The sequence below is a fragment of the Indicator indicator genome, chromosome 4, assembly GCF_027791375.1.
Source record: "Indicator indicator isolate 239-I01 chromosome 4, UM_Iind_1.1, whole genome shotgun sequence".
NCBI lineage: Eukaryota > Metazoa > Chordata > Aves > Piciformes > Indicatoridae > Indicator > Indicator indicator.
This window is the reverse complement of record NC_072013.1, coordinates 18,704,863-18,724,427: the sequence shown is the minus strand read 5'-3', so window position 1 is coordinate 18,724,427 and position 19,565 is coordinate 18,704,863. Positions and strand designations below refer to the sequence as shown.

General features: G+C 42.9%; 1 protein-coding gene across 1 annotated transcript in view; it reads right to left on the bottom strand.

Moving 5' to 3' along the window:
* The window catches only part of LOC128981723 (ras and Rab interactor 3-like), a 148,656-nt gene that overhangs the window by 43,026 nt on the left and 86,065 nt on the right, over positions 1–19,565 (bottom strand). Inside the window, exon 19 of the mRNA XM_054400658.1 lies at positions 1,035–1,221. Coding sequence (XP_054256633.1) covers positions 1,035–1,221 — 187 coding nt within the window. The remainder of the gene's footprint in view (positions 1–1,034; positions 1,222–19,565) is intronic.

Sequence of the window (19,565 nt, the reverse complement as noted above, 5' to 3'; positions counted from 1 at the left end):
GTGTGGTGCTGATTCATCTTCAGGTGGGCTCAGAGAGGGCAGGAGAGCCTGTCCTTGCTGTGGGATACCAAATACGTGCCAGCTCTTCTCCTGTCTGCTTCAAGCTGTAACTGAAGACTCTGTCTGAGGACAGTGTAGGCAAGGAACAGAGGCAAGATTTACCCCCAAAGCTGCCCAGAGCTGAACAGTCCTACCTGGTGCCAGTGACTAATGACCAAGGAGACTCAGGGCCATACCCACCTATACAAGGGGTGGTCACCCAGGTCTACCTTTACAGTCAGCACAGAAACACCAAGAGAATAATTTGTCCAAATTATTTGAGAAGTCTGGTTCAGGGTGAGGTGAACTGCAGTCTTGGTTGGTCCCTTGAGTTCCACTGGAGGTTATCACTTGGCTACACCAGCGTTTAGCCCTGGGATAGACTGACTCAGCCAAAGGACAGGTCCATTATCTCCTCATAGCAGGAGCGAATTCCCCTTGTGCTCTAGCAGCAGCTCAGGTCATTGCACCTGCCTTCCCCAGACCTGATCAGGGCACCTACTCCCTGCCATGTCTCACCTCTGAGATCCTGGGAATGGGGAGCTCCTTTTCCTGCAGAGCTGCTTTCCTTAAGCAAGCTTTGATCTTTGTGTGAGTCTGCCATTTTATAACACTCAACTTATGGAGACAAGATACAAATTATTGCAGTAAAAATGACTCCCAGAAGCTCCAAGATTTTTTTTTTTCAGATTTTTTTTTCCTCCAAATTAGGATATTGAACACACCTCTGGGTAATGGTGATTAATGGGAAGGCATCTCCATACCTCTACATGCTAAGTAAATAAAACCAGAAACTAGAATTTTTGCTTTCCCAAAGCCGTTATACCTGTCATGTGCCACTATGAGTGGCTCAAGCATCAAAAGGTAATGGAAACAGAGAGCAGAGTCTGCTAAATATTTTTGTTCCCACATGAAAAAAAAAGGGCTACTCTCCTAACCAGCTCCACCAAGAACAAGAAACATGGTTGTCTGAACCAAAACTGCTTTGGACTTACCCCTGCTGTTTCTTTGCCAAGTATTGCCCCAGCCCTTTCCTGGCTCATGTTCAGCTGAAGCCAGACAGGACAGGTCTTGATGAGTTTATCAAGGATGCTGATTCCTGGGACTGGGAGGCAGTTTCGCAGGGCAGTGGCCTGACAGAGGTGTGTCTCATTTCTCTCTTCACTGATGTCTGTGATTAGGCTGAAACACAGCAAATGGAAAACTTGGAGGTAGGAAGGACTGTAAATGCAAACACACAGGCACACACACAGGCACTGACACAGCAAGAGAGTTTCTCGAAGGGCATCAGACCACAGGTGCCTTGCTATGACAGCGCCACAGGCTTGCAGGGTGCTTTGTGCTGAGGTCTGTCGGTTTCAGCTGATTTATGTTACCTAAGCACAGCTGCCCAGAGACAGAGATAAGGGATGCAAAGAGGCAGCCAGTGCTGCAGAGGGTAGGGCATGCCTGTCCCTTGGGCCCTATCCTTGCATCTGAGCATTTCATGGCTTCAAAGGGAGGGATGCAGCTGAGGGAATGGGCTGCAGACCCCATGAACAGCTGGGAACATGCACACACTGAGCCGTGGTGTGCCATGGCCAGCAGGAATAGTAAGTCCTGCAGGACAAGACTCAAAAGACACATTATGAACCCTTTCCCTATGTTGTAGGAGGAGAATAGGTGACAGCACAGAAAACAGGAAAACACCAGAGGCAGACTGAAGAGTGAGAGAATGAAGACTTGGTTTCCCTCTTTTTTTTCCTGCCAAGTTTGTAGTTTTGGCCAGTCCTAAAGAAGTAATTGGAAGCTCCAGAAGGTTGCATGGAAGATGCTGAGTGACAAGAGAGGGCTCACCCTGTGGCACCACATATTAGCAATGCCCAGTCACACCTTATATCCCAGCTGTACAAGATGTGAGAATACTGACATTGTGCTGTTGAGAACGTTAAAGATCTGGGACACACACTCCTTTAGATTCCTGTTCTGATGAGAGTCACAAAGAACTAAATCTATTTATTTTTAGCCCCTGCAATCTAATGGCAGGTTGGTATTAAATGCTGGTTTCTGGCTACGGCGCTGATTCAACAAAGTATTTATACATGTGCTGAGCTCTGCAGTCAGTGGAAATACTTGTGCTGAATGGTCTGGTCATAAGAGCTCAACTGGGTATGGCTGTGGATTTGGGCTTGATGATTAATTGATTTTAAAAGTAAAGAAAATGTAGGAGAACATACACAAAGTATGTTTTTCTGCACCACGTTTGGTCCCTAGATGTCAAGAGCAGGAAAGAAGAGGACTCTCACTTTTGATTTGGTCTTATTTCAAGCTTTTTTCCTTTCATTTTTAAAGATACAGATCTTAAAGTAGTACACTTCAAATAAGGTCAGAATTAAACTTCTAAAAGAGGCTCCCTTCAAAGGCCTAACCTAACACAGCATGCTCATCCCAAAAGTTAGTTTTTATAAAAATAGCCTTTCAATTCCCCAAACCAACACTGAGATTTTATTTTTAGCAGGTTTTTCTTTTGCAATCCTATGGAGACAGTTTCCTTATAAAAGACATGTTTCTTTGCAATCCCAGTTGCTGATTCAGGGTATCAGTCCACAGAATCTTGATTTTAATCAATTTACTTTTGGGATCCTAGACAAAACAGCAAGAATGAGAGAGCTGCACTTAAAAAGCAAATAGAAATAAATGAAACATTCCCTATTCACCTGTGATAAAACCTCAGCTTGTCACACAGGTGAGGAAATGTTTTTCAGATCCAACAACACACAATTTTAACCAGCATCACCTAAACATACAGAGTAAAACAGTGGAGGATGGCTTTTGGAAGTTAACTGATTTGCCAGTTTCTTTCTTTACAGTAGAAACCAAAGAAATTCCTAGCAACCACGTGAAGGAAAAAGTGTGTTGGATGGCAACATTCATGCTTGGTAACAGGAAAAAAGTAATGAGCTGAAAGGGGGGAAAAAAAGGTCAGTTATAATGCAACGTTCCACAACACTCTTAGCAAAAGTTACTCCCCAAATTAGTCATACAAGTATGAATCTGATCTTGGCAATGATGTGTGAAACCTAGATCAAAAGGAGGTCAATGCTGAAAATGTCCTGCTGTAGCATCAAGAGGTGACACGTATTATAACAGCTACAGTGATGCAGAACTTGGTTATGCATTAATTATGTAAGGTGGAAAGAAAACGACCAGCAAAGAACTGATGCTTAGGAATCCCATTGCCCAGAGGGAAGTGAGGGATATCAAGGAAGACAAGGAAGTGATACAAAACAGCTTGGACCTGGTGAGCACTAAGTATGTAGTGCTGGCAAGGTGCTCCCCATGGGGCAACTTAGGCTTGATGCCCACAAAGGCATCCAGCCCTCTGCTCCCTCCAACAGACACACTGTCTGGATGGAGCCCTGTTCACAAGAGCCACACGGGTTTGGCAACAGACTGGTGAAGAAAAAAATAACAGAAGTGACCTTCCAAAGCATGCATCTGCATGTAGGGCCATTGTCATAGCTTTGGAGAAAGGATAAAGAGTAGAACATAATTCTAAACTTAGATATACAAGACAAAAAATTATTAGTCTGAAAATATTTGTCTTAATGGACATTGGTCACAATTTGAGTGCTGCAAGGATGTCAAAGATGAAAACCAGTGAGACACAAAAAACAGCAAGAGAACCCATCTCTGACCACCTTTCCCCTTCTCCACAAAAAACTCAGTGTCACTCTGAGAACCATCAAATCTGACTTTTACACTGGGTCTCAGAATTTAGGTTCCTGCCCTATTGGTTTTCTGTATTTTAGGTTTTTTTACACAGTTCAAAAGTACAGATGATGTATCCAAAAGAAGGGGAGGAGGACTGCATTGCCCAAGTGTCTTAAAATGCCATGTTTAGAGCAGAAGCTAACACTTTATTGAGTCAAATTCTGTGCTGATTAAGAAATGGGAGTGAATGACCTAAGAGACCTTTTCCAGCTGTAATGCTGTGACCCATGACACACCAGTTGACGCAGTTATGTCACCAATACTTGATTTCTTTTCTGGACACAGCTGTCACAAAGATCCAGATGCTGAGCTACGGGAGTGCTTAATCCAGCAATTTAATCTGGCTCTGCACACAGAGGAGGGAGCCCAGGCAGCTCCTAGGTTCTTGCTTTGCTGCCAGTAGAAGGGATTTGCAGGACCACCACAATAAGCAGATCGCCTTTGTTATTTCACTCAGAATTCATGCATCAGATGATTTCTAAGCTCACAGTTTTCAGAAATAACATGCAACTCTCTCCCACGGTCCTGCAAAACCCTTTGACTGATCCAGGCAAGTGTTCATTGTTGTTAGGTGTGATGCAAAGCTGAAGTGCTGGGCCTAGAGCTGCCTGCTTTGTATTGAGCTCCTACTGCAAAGTACTTTTAAATCCTGCAGCCACTCTGCTAAATTGAACTCAGTTGGGAGGCGGGGAGCTGTGCATTACACACTGACTGACGACACAGGTTAATTAATTGCACAGTGATTACATTCACACACCTGCCCCAGTTTGGCAGAAGGTATCATCAGGTTGCCTGCTGGATGTAATAATAACGACAGTGGTGATTTGAATTATTGCACAGAGACTACACACTGAAGTAATGAGACCACCATGAGTCATTGCTTCAGAAATGAAGAGCCATACTTGGCACCCAAATATACCCCAGAACCATCAGAAATGAATTTCACGCAGGTGCAGATCTGGGCAAGCCTTTGCAAGGGACTTCAGAAATATTGTCACAAATGTGCTGACACTAAGGGCTTCCTGGCTGTACTATATAGGCTTGGCCATTCTGTGTTTCCCCAAGGCAGCTGAGACACACAGAAATTGTGTGCAACAGCAGCAGGAACCATCAGAGGAGTTCTTCACTCCTGCATATTTGCAGCTTCTATCTGTCAGTAGACAGACGATGCAGCGGATGTTATTAAATCTGAATCTTAAATTGGAAACCAAATGCTCTGTAGTGCAGTACAGGCTGAGGGCCTTAGCATTGCTCAGACAGACCAGGTGTAAGAATTACAAACTAGGGTTTTGTTGCTACGTTTTGTTGGGTTTTTGGGGGGGTTGTTTTGGTTTGGTTTGGTTTTTTATTTCTCCCCCCAAATACTAGAAGACATTGACAGAGAGAGCAAGAGCAAGGGTTTTCTGTGCTGTCTTTGAGGAGAGAGATACTCTGGCATGATTATAGCAGAGCAGGCACCACAGGTCTTAAAACATGTGCCAGCTGGCTTGCTAAGGAGGCAGAAAGATGGACAAGTGGTCATAAACTCTGTGCACCAAGAGAAGAACAAATTTTTGCACCAAAGGCACCTTGTACCATCCAGGGCAAGCCATCTTGTGTCCAAAACTCACATGTGGAAACCCTTTAATATGCCTCCCTTGGTTTGATACCACTTCTGAGTAGATGGACTCATGAAAACTATTTGTTAAGACATGTGTATTCATGTGCTGCTACTTTCATTTCATTGGGAGGGGAGTTACACAGTGCTCCAGCTAGAGGACATCAAGCTTCATTTTGCTTTCATCTCAGATGTGGTCAATTCTCAGTGCCTTCTTGTTATTCTTATAAGCCAGCTCACCTTTGCTCACTTGATAAATTCAGATCAGACTAATCCAAGATGGAGGAGGATTCATTTACTTTCTGGACCTCGCTTGGGTCACCCTGCTTGATTATCATTTCTTTCTTCCAACAGGAGGTAAAAACTCAGGCGTCAACCTAGCTACAGCAAAATGACATATGGGAAAATCTACAACACAACATCTAACTTGGTGCACCAAATGTTAACACTACCTCACAGAAAATTCAGATTTTAATAAAGGCTTTTTCATAACAGAGCCAAAATATATGACGAAAATGGCACCAACAAAAAGGGAGAGAAAAAAAACCCACAATGAAAACCCCAAAAAGCAGAAAGAGAAGACAGTTCTTTAGGTCTTCAGGAATCATGCCCAGCTGATTACCACCCTTTATTCAGAAATAAAAAACAAGTTTCTTGCTGTCTGACAGGCAAAAAGGGAAAAGACGTTGGGTGTTAAGCAACCCACAGGAGATTCCTGCACTGTAAGATTCTCAGAGGTGCAGAAACTTGGACAATGCAAGTGACATGACAGGCTCAGGGTGTCCCATGAGACAAGGCTTGCCTGTTCAGTAGTCCTCCCTACCTTGCAGAAAGCTTGTGTTACTGGTCCACCTTGGTGACGAATGCATAGCTCAGGAAGTTGTGTTTCTCAAACTGTGGTCTGTGGACAACTTGTGGTTGGCAGAGAACTTCCTCTTGCTCAGTGTTCTTGTTTCCACAAGCTGATCTACAGTTGATGCTCTGCATCTGGATTTTGAACTGAGCAAATCTTGCCAGTGCTCAAAAGTCAGGAGTCAGGTCAGCTCTGAAGATTTGCTGGATGTAGAAGACTACTGATGCTGGGAGAGATATGCAGCCACTGTCACTCATCAGAGTGCAATTCTGGTGATTAAGACAAATGATCATTTCTTAAAGGCACGAATATCAGGGCCAAGTCATTCAGGAGTGGAGAAGGAAGGGCTGCTTGCAGTGCTTCCCAAAACCCACCCAACTGTAGCTGCATTACCTGCTTGGGTATCTGTCCTAGTCACTCACTAGAGAGAGCTCCCATTGCAGGAATGCCCATCTCAGGTGTGAAGGACCAGCTCTCAGCTTCTCCAGAAGAGCTGTTCTTCCTCCTAAATTAGTCAAGCTTAACTGTAAGTGCCTACAGTCAAGCAGGGCCAACAACACTATTAAAGCCTCTTGTTTGACCTGTCACCAACCTTAAAAGTGCAGAGTGCTCTCAAGGAGCTGAGAGGTGCAACCAGATGTTTAAGTTGCTAGTCTCTCTGTGTTACCTAGGTTCACTGAGTCTGTCTGTCCCTCCATTTACGTACACAAAGTTATGTATATTACCAAGAACTACATATGCATAACCCCCCTAAACAAAATACAAGCTAATTCACATTACTGCTAGTACCCAGGTATGCTCTACTGACAGGACTTCTCACACACATAACCATGACACAGGCATGATAAAAACAGGTTAAAAAAAAAAAAATCAAAAATTCCCTGAAGAAAGAGGCTTTCTTTAAAAGCTCTCTTTTTTGTTTTGTCTTTTTTTCCCCTCTCTCCCTTCAGTCTAGCTGTTTCCCGCTGTCATCAGTGCAGAAGTTAATGCAGATGGAGATGATTTATCCTATCAGTGTAACATGACTTGTATTCACGTCACAAATGATACTGCTATCTATATGTAACCTTGCAAATATATATATTTTGCTTTTAACAACTTGTCTCAAATTATATTATCAACCTTCCTCCTCTTTTTACTGAGTCAAAACATACTTTTGCAAGTCAAAACCACTTTGCAAGTTTTACTAGACTACTCCCTTTCTAACAACAGACAAGCCCTTCTCCCCCATACTCCTAATCAGAGCTTTTCAGGTCATTTGTCCTTTGCCTATTTCCAACCCAAATTATTCTCTTAGGAATTTCAACACATCAGCAGGATATGTTGAAGAGAAGAGTTTTCTTTGTGTGCAGCCAATGAAGGATAATTTATACTTCTGCAAAGCCCTTTCACTGCAAAGAATAGAGCTTCTGAAATGCAGGCCTAGCCAGGAGTCGCTTCTGGCAAGGTTTGAGGAGCCAAAGAAGGTACATTTTCCTTAACAAAAAGCTGCAAAAGTGCTTGCTGGGTGATCCCACTTTAACTTCTCTGAACAGGCTCGTGAGGTGTAGGAACCACAAGCAAATGTTTAGAAGAAGAGAAACCATTTCGTAAGCTGTAAGAGCAAAAGGAAATCACAGACCTTCTGGTGCACTAGAAGAGCCCAGGAGAGCCACCAGCTGGACAGAAGATGGATGGGTTTGTTCTCTGCCTTTGAAAACCACCTGAAGTGCTGGAAGCCCAAAGCACTCCCAATTTGACTGCAAGGCCAGGGCTATTCACAGAGGTTTTGTCTTTTTCCAACAGACTTGGCCAGAAAGGAAAGCAGGAATGAAAACCCGGGGAATGCTTTTTTTTAAGTCAGTATTGTACTGACTTAACAAAGGGGGGAAAGGGAAATGGAAAATACAAGGAAAGGAGAAATTCCTAAAATCAAACTCCATTAAGAATGTCCTGTACTTTTGCTTAAATAAAGCCATTCTCTATCAAACTTTATATATTAAGAAAAATCTTTGAAGCTTCATGACAAGTCAGAGACAAAACACTGGGCAGAGAAATGTCAGACTAGTTATAAAAAGCAATGGCTTTCCTCACCCTGTAAATGAATTTAGCATAGACACGAGACACAGAAGATACGAGGTGCCAACTACACAGACCTGCATAAAGCTGAGCAATCTTTCCTTCTAAGAAATACCTACAAATGCTTATCTCAGTCATGACTTGTAACCAGAAATGGCCATTTTGTCAAAAGAAATTGATCCATTGAAAACTAATCACAGAATGTTTGGGGCTGGAAGGGACCTGGAGAGATCATCTAGTCCAACCCCCCTGCCAGAGAAGGATCACCTATACCAGATCACACAGGAACACATCCAGACAGGTCTTGAATATCTCCAGAGGGGGAGACTCCACAAGCCCCCTGGGCAGCCTGTTCCAGTGGGCATCACCAAGAAGAGCCTGGCTCCATCCACCTGGCACTCACCCTTTACATATTTGTAAGCATTAATGAGGTCACCCCTTAGTCTCCTCCAAGCTAAAGAGCCCCAGCTCCCTCAGTCTCTCCTTGTAAGGAAGATGTTCCACCCCCTTAATCATTTTCATGGCTCTGTGCTGGACTCTCTCAAGCAGTTCCCTGAGGTCCTTCTTGAACTGAGGGGCCCAGAACTGGACACAATATTCCAGATGTGGCCTCATCAGGGCAGATTAGAGAGGAAGGAGAACCTGTGGTATCTCAAGGAGCAGAGCCTGTGAAGGCAGAAAGGGTCTTCAAACTCTTTCACAGTCACTGATCTGCAGACTTTTTTTACAAAAGAACATTCATATTTGGGGTGAGATTTTCTTCCAGTGTCAGTGTGTATACATTTCAATACACGGTACTGTTAGTACAAAAAGCAACAAAAAAAATCTAAACCTGTGAACATAGTCTGTTTGTCATCCCTAAGCCTTACTCTGGCAATTTCATATTCCTCATATTTAATTTTGATTAGGCATTGAAGAAATGAAATGCATTCACACTGAGGCAAGGTTAGAAATCTGCTTTCCCTGGGGAGGGAGAGGAAGAAGAAAGAAAAGCTTGTTGGTCTGTTTCATCAGGGATATGCAAAGGTGGTAAAAGGGCATGGTGCCTGGCCACAAGGATGAGCAAGGTATTCTGCACTAAACTGAGAAACCTGCTCTGGGTGGTCATGGCCCTCATCATCCTGTGCTAGTGGGACAGCCTGGGGTCAAAGGACTGGTTAGTTGAACAGCGTCAGAAGCTGCTGAAACGTCCTTGCAGTGGTTGGGTGCTCAACACATAACTACAAAACCTCCAGGCAGTAAGACAAGTCTGACAGCTCCTGTAGACCCCGCTGAACCACTGCTGGAACCTCAAGCTTGTTCACTTAACAGTGTTTAGGGTCACTTGGTCACCAGGGCTACAATGTAAATAACTCATGAGCCAAAGACTGAGTTCACTGTAGTTTAAGACAATCAGTAACACGGCTGCTTTGGTTATGCTCTCTCCAAAACATCAGTGCTACACCCACCCCCACCTCCAGGCTGCCACAGCTTGTTGATCCTGAGGCAATCTGATTCAGGGGGTAGGAGAGTGGAAGAAGATGGACACAGCTCTCTGTCTTAGGTTCCTGCTCAACTGGTGAGACATGAATATATTTGACTTGGATTCAGCCCACCCTGAATTACTTGCTGGAGCTGTTTCTTCTCCAAACAGAACACAGATCCTCACAGGTGCAGAGATTCCTAAATGTGCCATGACAATTAAACACCTGAAGTTAGGCAGTGAATCCAGGCTAGACCTAAATAGCTAAGTCTAACAGCAAAAGGACATGCCAGAATGCCAGCCCAAGGGACTAACTCCAATCATTCATCCCTATTTTTGGCTGGAAATGTCACCAATGAGTTCTAGTCTAAAACTAACTTCTAGAATGGAAGTTCAGTACAGGATTACACCAAAATGTCCTATGTTATGTATTTGTCCTCTGGAGAGAAAGTTGTCCAAAGCCAAGCTCCTTCCTGTCTGCTGATTCAGCAGGAGAAGCTCTGAGCTTTGCCTGCTTTCTGCTTTTCTGTGGAGTATCAGGAATGATAAAATCCTTGGAAAGAACTCAAGGGAAATAAAAAAGGAGAGAGAGAAGAAAACTTATTGGCAGGGAAGATGAAAGGTTGGGACTGGTCCCAAGCAGTAATCTAGCTAAGTATGTGGGACAACCATCTGTGTAGAAGTCTGCTAACAATTTGCAGAACAGTGTTGCAGGTAGCTAGCAGAGCTGCCATTCTCCAAACTCCACTGGGTTTTGGTCTCTTTCCTTGGTGAATTTTCCCAAGCAGCACAAAATTTAATCCAGTTCACAGGGGCCTTTGGTTATTTCTAGTTCTGCCCAACAACTGCATTTTCAAGAGAGAAAGTTGGAAAGACTGGCTTTCTCCAGAGGGTCTCAGGAGGGGTGTACCTGAGTTATGTGGACTCCCTAGATTTGGCAAGGTTTTCTTTGCATCCAAAAGGTTGCATACATTCAGTTGATTTCAACATGGGACTTGAAATTTCCCAACAATTCATTAGCCTTGCAAAAGAAAATAGAAAGTATTAACTAATGTGGTCAGGAGATAGTTTCAAGTAGTAAGACAGGTCTTTCAGCTCTGCCAGGAACAGTGTTGATCCACAGATCTAAACAAGTCACCTAAAGCAAATACCAGCAGTCCTAGCCCTTTGCAGGACCATTATCTGACCCAGAACCACAGTCCTGCCTCAGAGAACAATTTCCAGGGTGTGGTTTCACGCTCCTCCTAGACCAGGGCAACTGCAGGATACTGCAGAAAGGGCAGTTCCCTGACCCCACTTGCACACACTCCCAACACTTCCACTTTGGCTGCTTCTCTTGTTTCAGCTGTAGAGGCTCTGTAAACACTAAGGATGCCGGTTCAGCTCTGTAATCCACCAGGGAATTCATCCACCAAAAAGAAAAGGCTTTCTGAACACTGAATTCTGTTCCTGGCATCACTCCAAACCTAAAGGATTGGCTGGGGCAAGGGCAGGGTTTAACTGCTTAACAAGGATCCAGGGGATTGGGCTACAAAGTAAGTGACTATTATTAAATCACCTCCAGCAGTAGAAACCTGCCTGATTCAAGTGCTTGTTGGGAGGCTTAATATTCCTGAAACACCCAGAGAGCCTCTCATACATACAAGGGCTTTATATTAATCCTGTAAAGTTGTTATGATTAGTAAAAATACCTTGACCATTTTAAAGGCAGGGATGATGTTTTACCAGTCATGCAGAAAGTAGAAATCCTTTACTCAAACATAAATATATTTCCTGTTTAGCTGAAAGGTGATGGAAAGTCTGGGAAAGGCAGACAGATATGCATGTATATATTCATTTACCAGAAAAGCACAGCATTCCACAGCACTCCTTGGCTCAGATGCATTTAATAGAGTATCTATTTAGGAAAATGTGACTAGCATACCCAGCTATGCAGTGCTCACATCTGCCAATCCTTTGCTGCTGAAGTAATCACCCTCACTTGCAAAAAGATTTATACTATTTTGGGTGCAGACAAAGAGGAGCTAAGCTCTCCAGACGTCTCACAGCTGATATCTTGTAGGGGAAGCACTGCCTAGTATTGCCACTTGAGCAGGGTATATTGACACAGCGATCTCATTTCTGGAGCTTGGGCAGAAAATGACTTTAGAGAGCTGAGAGGTACAAAACGGACAGAGGAAAGGCTTGTGGCTTACAACATTTACCATATTGGGTGATGCTTGTAGATTTATTACATGCACAGTAGTTCTTCTTGCTTGACCACAGTGGCTTTGCAGTGCTGTTTTACCATGTACTTACACACACACACACACACACACACTCTCCCCTCAAACTTCACAGCTAACACCATGTGAAAGCTTGCCTTGCCTCTCTGAGAAGCAAATGCATCCAACCTGGATTCTGAAGTCAGCCTCTCTCCAATGTCAGAGTTAGTTACTCCAGACTGACACCAGCACATGCCTCCCATTCAGCCATGTGCCTATTTGTTTTAGGGAATACCTCGGTCAGGGGGAGGATGAGGTTGGCATGTATTCCTACATTGTAAAAGCAGATCATGGATGCCAAACAGAGTGGTGGAGGGAGAGTGCAGAAAATACAGCATACACAAACAACCTTGTATAACAGCCCCATGCACCTTCACAGCAGATGGGGTGCAAACATTGCACAAGGACAACACTTCTGTAGCCTGCAGCACCGGCAGCCCTCTCTGGTAGAGAAGCACAGAAATGGTTTGATAGCCAGATTTTAACCCCTGCAGATGCTGTGCACTGTTTTGACAGATAGTTCCTATGGATGCCTGCCTGCCTGTTCAGCTGTCTTCTCATTGCTTGTTTCTCTTTGTGCTGCTAGATTGATGTCAGAACCTAGGTGTGCCCAGCATCTTTTTATCTCTCACTTTGCAGTACAGATGTGTCCTGCCCCTGCAACCATTAATTTCAGAGTGCTCCACTGCTGGCTGGCTCTCCTAGAAGAGCTGCACACCCTTATTCAAGTAGTATGTATGCAGGACAGGACTCAGTCATATACATCTCAAGCACTTTGCTCTGGAAGGCATCCAGGTCAGTTTTGAAAGTCTCCAAAGAAGGAGACTCCACAACCTCTCTGGGGAGCCTGTTCCAGTGCTCTGTCATCCTCACATGTAACAATGACTTGTTAAATACCTGCATTCATCCTTATTCGTTGCTAATTCCTCACAGAGGGCAACCTTGACAATCACAAACTTACATACACCCTTCCCTAATCAGGGGGAATACCTTCCTGATACAGTTGGGAAAGCGTGACAGTCTTCTGGGGCATCAAAGAGCTTTTGATCACTATGTGGACCCTCTACTTACAGACCCATCTTCACTAGAACTTGAGCAGTCATTCCAAACAGCTGCCTTCTCTTTTTAATTACCTTTCTAAAGACCTATTTTTGTATTCCCAAATTGAAAAACCTGCCCAAGATTATAATGGCTAAAGGTCTGCAATGGACAATGTCTTGTCCTAATTTCACTAAGACACTTTGGTTTCTGTGCTCTTTAGCAATCAAGGCAGGCAAGTATTTAAAACTCTGGAAGCTTATCTTGTGGCAGCTTCTTTTTCTAAAGAATTTGGTTTAGGCTTTTATGTCTATTTTTCAGCTGGTTTTAAGATCCTTCTGGGTCTCACAAGGCTATATTGCTGATTTCAGAGAAGCTGCCTATATTTACTGAGGGATAAGTTAAAATACATTCCTACTATTATTTGGAAAAATGCTATAAAGTAGATAATCTCTGAGCTATCTGGACTACTTACACGTAGTTTGTTCAGGGATGGAGCCAGCCCAAGCCTGCATCAAGCAACTCTCACTGCTACTCTTCAGTACATACTGTTCTACGTGCACATCTGTGCATGCAGAGCAGGAGAGATGCATGCACACCTGTGGACATTTTTCAGCCTATTACACCTCTAGGTTTGAATGGCAATAATACAAGCTCAGGACAGGAATTGAAAAACTATGTTTAACTGAAACAGTAGTAGACAGGAGATGAGAAGAACATTGCTTACATTTGTGTCCCAATTCCTGTGAACATTGCTATAAGACTGACCACAACAATGAGGAGCTCTCCACTCGGGGCAATAATCCCAGTACAGTCTACCCTCTAGCAAGCGGAGGAACAGTTGCCTTCTGAACTGCAACCTGTATCACTGCACAGCATGCTCAAAGTCTCAACTAAGTCTGGTGAGTTCCCACTCACTAGGAATCACTGGAAAGATCAGATGCCCAGTCCACATGTTTGCAAACTTGCTTTTCTGTCAGAAGAATTGCAGGAGATTTTATGTCTCCTCTCTGGATGCACTGAAGTCACATGTCTTTTGAGAGCGTCTCCTTTTTTCTACCTTCACAGAAATATCCTGATCTTGGTGCAACACATCTTGAGCACAGACATTTCCTGCCTGAGAATCACCATCCCCCAGGACTGGAAAGTGTACCCCTTCTCACAGCTTGACAGACAGCAGAGAGATTTGGTGACACTCATTTGTTTCCTGTTGCCCAAGCTGTCACCTCCCTGCTTTAACACTGTGTCGTGCATGTTCTAGACTGAGGTTTTCTTTGAGCAGTACTTAGCCCTGGGTCCATGACCTTCTGAGGCCGACAGGACTTGTTCCACTGATTCAAATAAGCTTAGTCCTTCACAAAGCATGGCACTGGAGGAGTTTTAAAAAGACCTTTTCTCAGTTCAAGCCTCTAAATGTTAGTATTAGATTTATTTACTCCCCCTGCAGAGATAGATATGTAGCCTGTGCAGAAGAACCACTTGATATGAAAGCTTTTGTGGCCAATGAATATCCCACAGCTTTCATTCCAGCAGATGTCATGGGTTTGACAGCATGCTTAATGAACTGGATCTGTGGTCTGCTCTACACAGGAGATCAGACAAGACAATCAAAACCGTGCCTTTTGAAGCTAAAATCAGTGAATCTGTAAGAGTTGCTCAGTTTCCAGATTCCTCCAGTGCTTGACCTCATTAAATCTACACTCACCACATGAAATCTGTCAACTGGGATGGTGGGTTTTGTGCCAAAAAGACATGTCACTGAAAAGATGCACAATCATTACTTCATTAGGCAGCATGATGCCCCAGAAATGAGAACCACTGTAACCAATCCCAGTTACCTGAACCAGTCATTATCCCACAGGACTATCTAGTATTTGCAAATTACGTCACTGTCTCAGCTCCTGTCTGCTCTCCTCATCATCTCCTCCACATATTTGCCAGATGTTAGAAAGAAGGCGTATACCTTTTCATGAAATTGTGGTCACCAGGCACAGTCAGCTCACATTTCTCCAGATGTTTTGTGGTCTCATCACTTATTAACGTTCCTAGGAGTTAGCTTAATGCTAGACCAGAATTATTGGTTAAATTTGCTCATTTCTTTCCCAACTCATTTTGGAAGAATTTGAACAGAATGATTTCTGCCTAGCCCCTAGCTACACTTCTTTCTACACTCCTCTCTGAGGAGCTACTAATTCTGGAGGCAGATTTCTCTCCAGTGTCTTTCTGTTGGTTTCCAAGGTGCAAGTCAGCTAAACCTCCTTATTGATTTGCTATGTGCAGAATGGACCTTCCCATTATTAGGAATGGACACATGGATACTTTCCAAGTTAATAGGATACTTTTGTGGTCATTTGTATTGTCACAGTTTCTGTGCTTGTGAGTAAGCTTCCCTATGTAATTAGTAACATGAAGTCTATGGTGAATGAAGGCAGAATCTCAGTAATTATTATGCACAGAGTTTTAAAATAAGGTCCAAATCCTTCATTAGCGGCTTGCCCTGTGTTACCATCTCTTTTGAAAGACACACATTTTATCTACATACTCTGTGAAACTGGCACCTAATTGAACGTGACCAGAAGAGGAAATTAGCTAAACATCACTAAGACACATTTCTAATTCTGTAACGTATTGGACACTGCAAGGCATGCAGGCTGAAGTGCAATTTTGAGGATCTTCAGCAATATTGTATTGTGTAAACAGAGAGCGCTAAAACAGATATTTTAAATACCCAAATTCTTTTTTACAAGTGGGAGGAGATAGATTGAAAATAAAGACTATCAGTTAGTGAAATAAAAGGCTGTTCTGTTAAATTGTTCAAATGCTCATAAACTTATGAAGAATGCATACATCCTGCCCAATCACACTTCAATATTGCTGCAACTACTTAATTTACAGTCCAAATCTAGACTCTATGGCTTGTTTACTTTCTTCTGCAACTCTAAACTGAAAGCAAAGCATTGAAAGCATATGGTTCCTTCCAAAGAAGCTGAGAAAAAGATAAACAGCATAAATCTTTCAGTTTTTCAGTACTTTGCATCTTAACTATCACAAATGCAGGGAGTATCAAAGTGTAAATTCTCTTGATTACCATTTACTAAGTGCCTCTTGCTATAGGGATTGTATTCTTTCATTTTTTTCCTCATGGCTGTGTGATCTTTGTCCCTCAGCATGCAATGTTAAGTGGAACTGAGGAATTGCACATTGGAACAGCAGTGTCATTGTTCCACTTAAACTGAACAAGGCAAAAGCAGTGACAGTTGTAATGCAGAGTTCTCCCTCTCTCCCCTGCACTCCACATGCATATCTGAGAACAGGGCTATGCTGAAACTATAGCACGCTAGCCTGTCATCAGCAGTATTATCACAGGGGGACTGACTTGCAGCACACTCAGTGACTAGAAGACTATCCCATATCCACATAAACAGCTTCTTCTACTGAACACATCACAGACACACCTGGTACCTTTTATTCATGGGAAACAGGCTAAGTGTGCCAGACAGATAAGACCCACTCTTCATATCTGGTATTTTATGTTTTTTCCAAGGGAGGTGACCGAAGGTTTCAGCAGCTGTGTCATTTTCCCCTGATTGTTTTCAACAGGAAACAGAAATGCTCAGCCCAATCCTGAAATCCCAGAAGCTGACTGTCCTTCCAGTCAAAAGTCCTTTTCTTTCCTGCTATGTTTCCTTGGGGCTCAGTGCTGCAAGGTGCTGTGTCTGTCACCCAGGAGGAAGGAAAGCTCCTGGCTCCTAACAGAAAGCACTCCTGAAGTCTCCCAGGAGTCTGTGGACAGGGTTACTGTGCACCTTAGTATGCCTGAGCTGGAGTGACCATCAGGTCATAGGGATGAGCCCTTATCTATTTCTCATTTCAGTCGAAACAAAGCAAACCTCCCAGAAAAGAAATCTGTCACATTTCCAAAAGCGGAGAACTCCCTTATTCTGATAGTATTTTGCCCTAAACTGCAACTTGGAATTCATTGTTCTTTTACCCTAACTAGTCAAGATTCAAGAGAAATAAAGGTATTGCAGTTTGTTTTAAGATGGAACGTGTTAGCTAAAGCAAATACTATAAATTACGGTACAGTTATGCCACACCATTGTGATTGTGTAGCCGGTAACTCGGCAGCCAACTGCGGAGCAAAGGCAGCTGTGAGCACACTGTGAAGTAGGAAAAGGAGAGCAACAAGTTATTAAACATGAGCAGTCACTAAAGATTCAAGACTTACCCTGAGTCATCTCTGGCTCCCTTGTCTCCTGCTGACCTTTTCATCATTACAGGAAACTTTAAGACACTGTTTCACAGTGGATTTAGAGTTCTCTGGTAAAGAAAGCAATTCCTTTCCATCGCTGAGCAGGACCTCCACATCCTTAGGTTCTGTACTGAAAATGAGGTTTCAAGGGGCAGGACGTTTAAAACCAGCTTCAGGCTCAGTAGTATCGCACAGCAGAGGACTAAACAAGCACTGTAATAAAAGCAAGCTACCAAGAAGGTCTGAATTTAGCCTCTCTTATTTCTACTTCCTGTATTTATATGAACGGGGGATTTCAGGAAGAGGCAGTCTTTGGTGGTCAGGGGGGGTGGTGTGTGTGTTCCAGAGCCATATTTAGTAGTGAGGGCAGGTTAACCTTCTTAGAAAGATGGGGCTGAGACTGTTGGTTTACTTTTTTCTCTAACTTCACTAAGTTTCAGGGAAAATTATTCTACAGACTACAGGTATTTCAGGAGCCAACAGAGCACGAGGAACTTTGTAAAGGATTTTATAAGGCAGCAAAGCAGTAAGCCTCTGCAAATTCCTAAAGCATGTGTATTTCTATTGCTTGAGTAACTGGAACCAGATGGAGCTTGGAAACCTTTATATTTACACAGGACCTAAGAAAATGAAATGTCTAACACTGGCAGAGGACAGCTCTGGGAAAAAATAAAATTCCAGTTAAAGCAAAAGCTAATGATAAGGTTGTAAGACTGCTAGTAAATGAACAGCTACCCATGCTGTGAAGCTCCAGTCAGTCTTGGAGCACATTTGGCCTGGAGTTTATTAAGTAGTTGAGTACTGTGCTGTACTGGAAACCCAACTGAATACAGACCAGCTGTGGAGACTGGAGATTGACAGATGTGCTGTTAGACAGGGCTGGTGGCACTCCTATTTGGCAGCCCTATCATTCTGCTAGGAGAATACATAATATAAAAAAAAACATAAAGCAGAAGTATAAAGCAGAGGCAAAGAAAATCAATTGCATGGAATGGAGAGGGACAAAGGTTACTTTTTACCTCTTTTATCTTTAGAAGGAATTTTCTGGCATTCTGTGAATAAGTATATTGTGCCACACAGCCCATGGCAGAAATGGAAGTGACAGGCAGCTGCCAGTGTATTGGCATGAGGGAAACTTAGACCTCAGTGTAATGCACAGAGCCAATTCTGCTGGCTATAAGCTAGGGAGGGAGGGACCTTTATGATCATGTCACACCTTCTGTGTGACAACAAAACAAACTTTTCACAGGGTTTTTTTGATCAAGCCTGTAACTTCTGTTGACATTATAAAATTTATCTTGTAGCTTTTAGAAGGATTTCTCTTAGAGCATCAAATGTCTGCATGATGAGGGAAATTCACCACCCTTTTTGGTAAGGTGTCTTAAAGTGCTCAATTGCTGATATTATCTAAATTCACACCTGATTCTTTTCCTTGTCTAGTTTTACATTCCAGCTACTGTATCTCATAATGCTCTTCTCTACTAAATTAAGGAGCTCTTTTCTCCAACTCACATAGTCATTTTCAGATGATTATGAACTTGTTTAAGGAAGAATTAAGACAACCTGAGATTCACTTATCACATGCTGCAGGCTTGTCAGATCTCAGCTTTGAATCCTTCTGTTGGTTCTGAGCATAAAGGTCCAGGGAAAAAAATATCCTCTGAATCAGTTCACAAGCTGGGCACCTTTGAAATGCACCTTGGATATTGTCATAAGAACAATCTCCTAGATGAATCACAAACTCAGCCTACTCCAGGATTTTATTTCCTTTAATTTCAATTCAACAGGGACCAGGCCCACTCAGAATTTACCTTTGCTGTGCTGGAAAATATGTTTGCTAAGAAAAAAAACAAAACAAAACAAAACACCACCAAAACAACATGTAAGGTATGCTGCTCTGCATGGACCTGCCCAGGTGAGAGACATGTGTTCACACAAGTATGCAGCCATCCTAGGCAAAGATTTTGTGAATGCAGAACATCAGTTTCAGAGAGTATTAAGTGCTTCCAAAGATGTTATTAGGGAAGAAGAAACAGAAATATTAAAAAGACTCCGGAAAAAAAGAGGCACAAATACAGAATACAAAAATACAGTATTGTGGTGTCACTGCAGATTCATGTGATTTGAGAGCTCATTTTTTTCATCTTGTGAAATCTTTCACACTGTTTGCACTTCTAAAAATGTTGTGTTTCAGAAATGAGTGTTTCAGAAATTTGAATATCTGAAATTAGTTTTGACAAAGACATTGA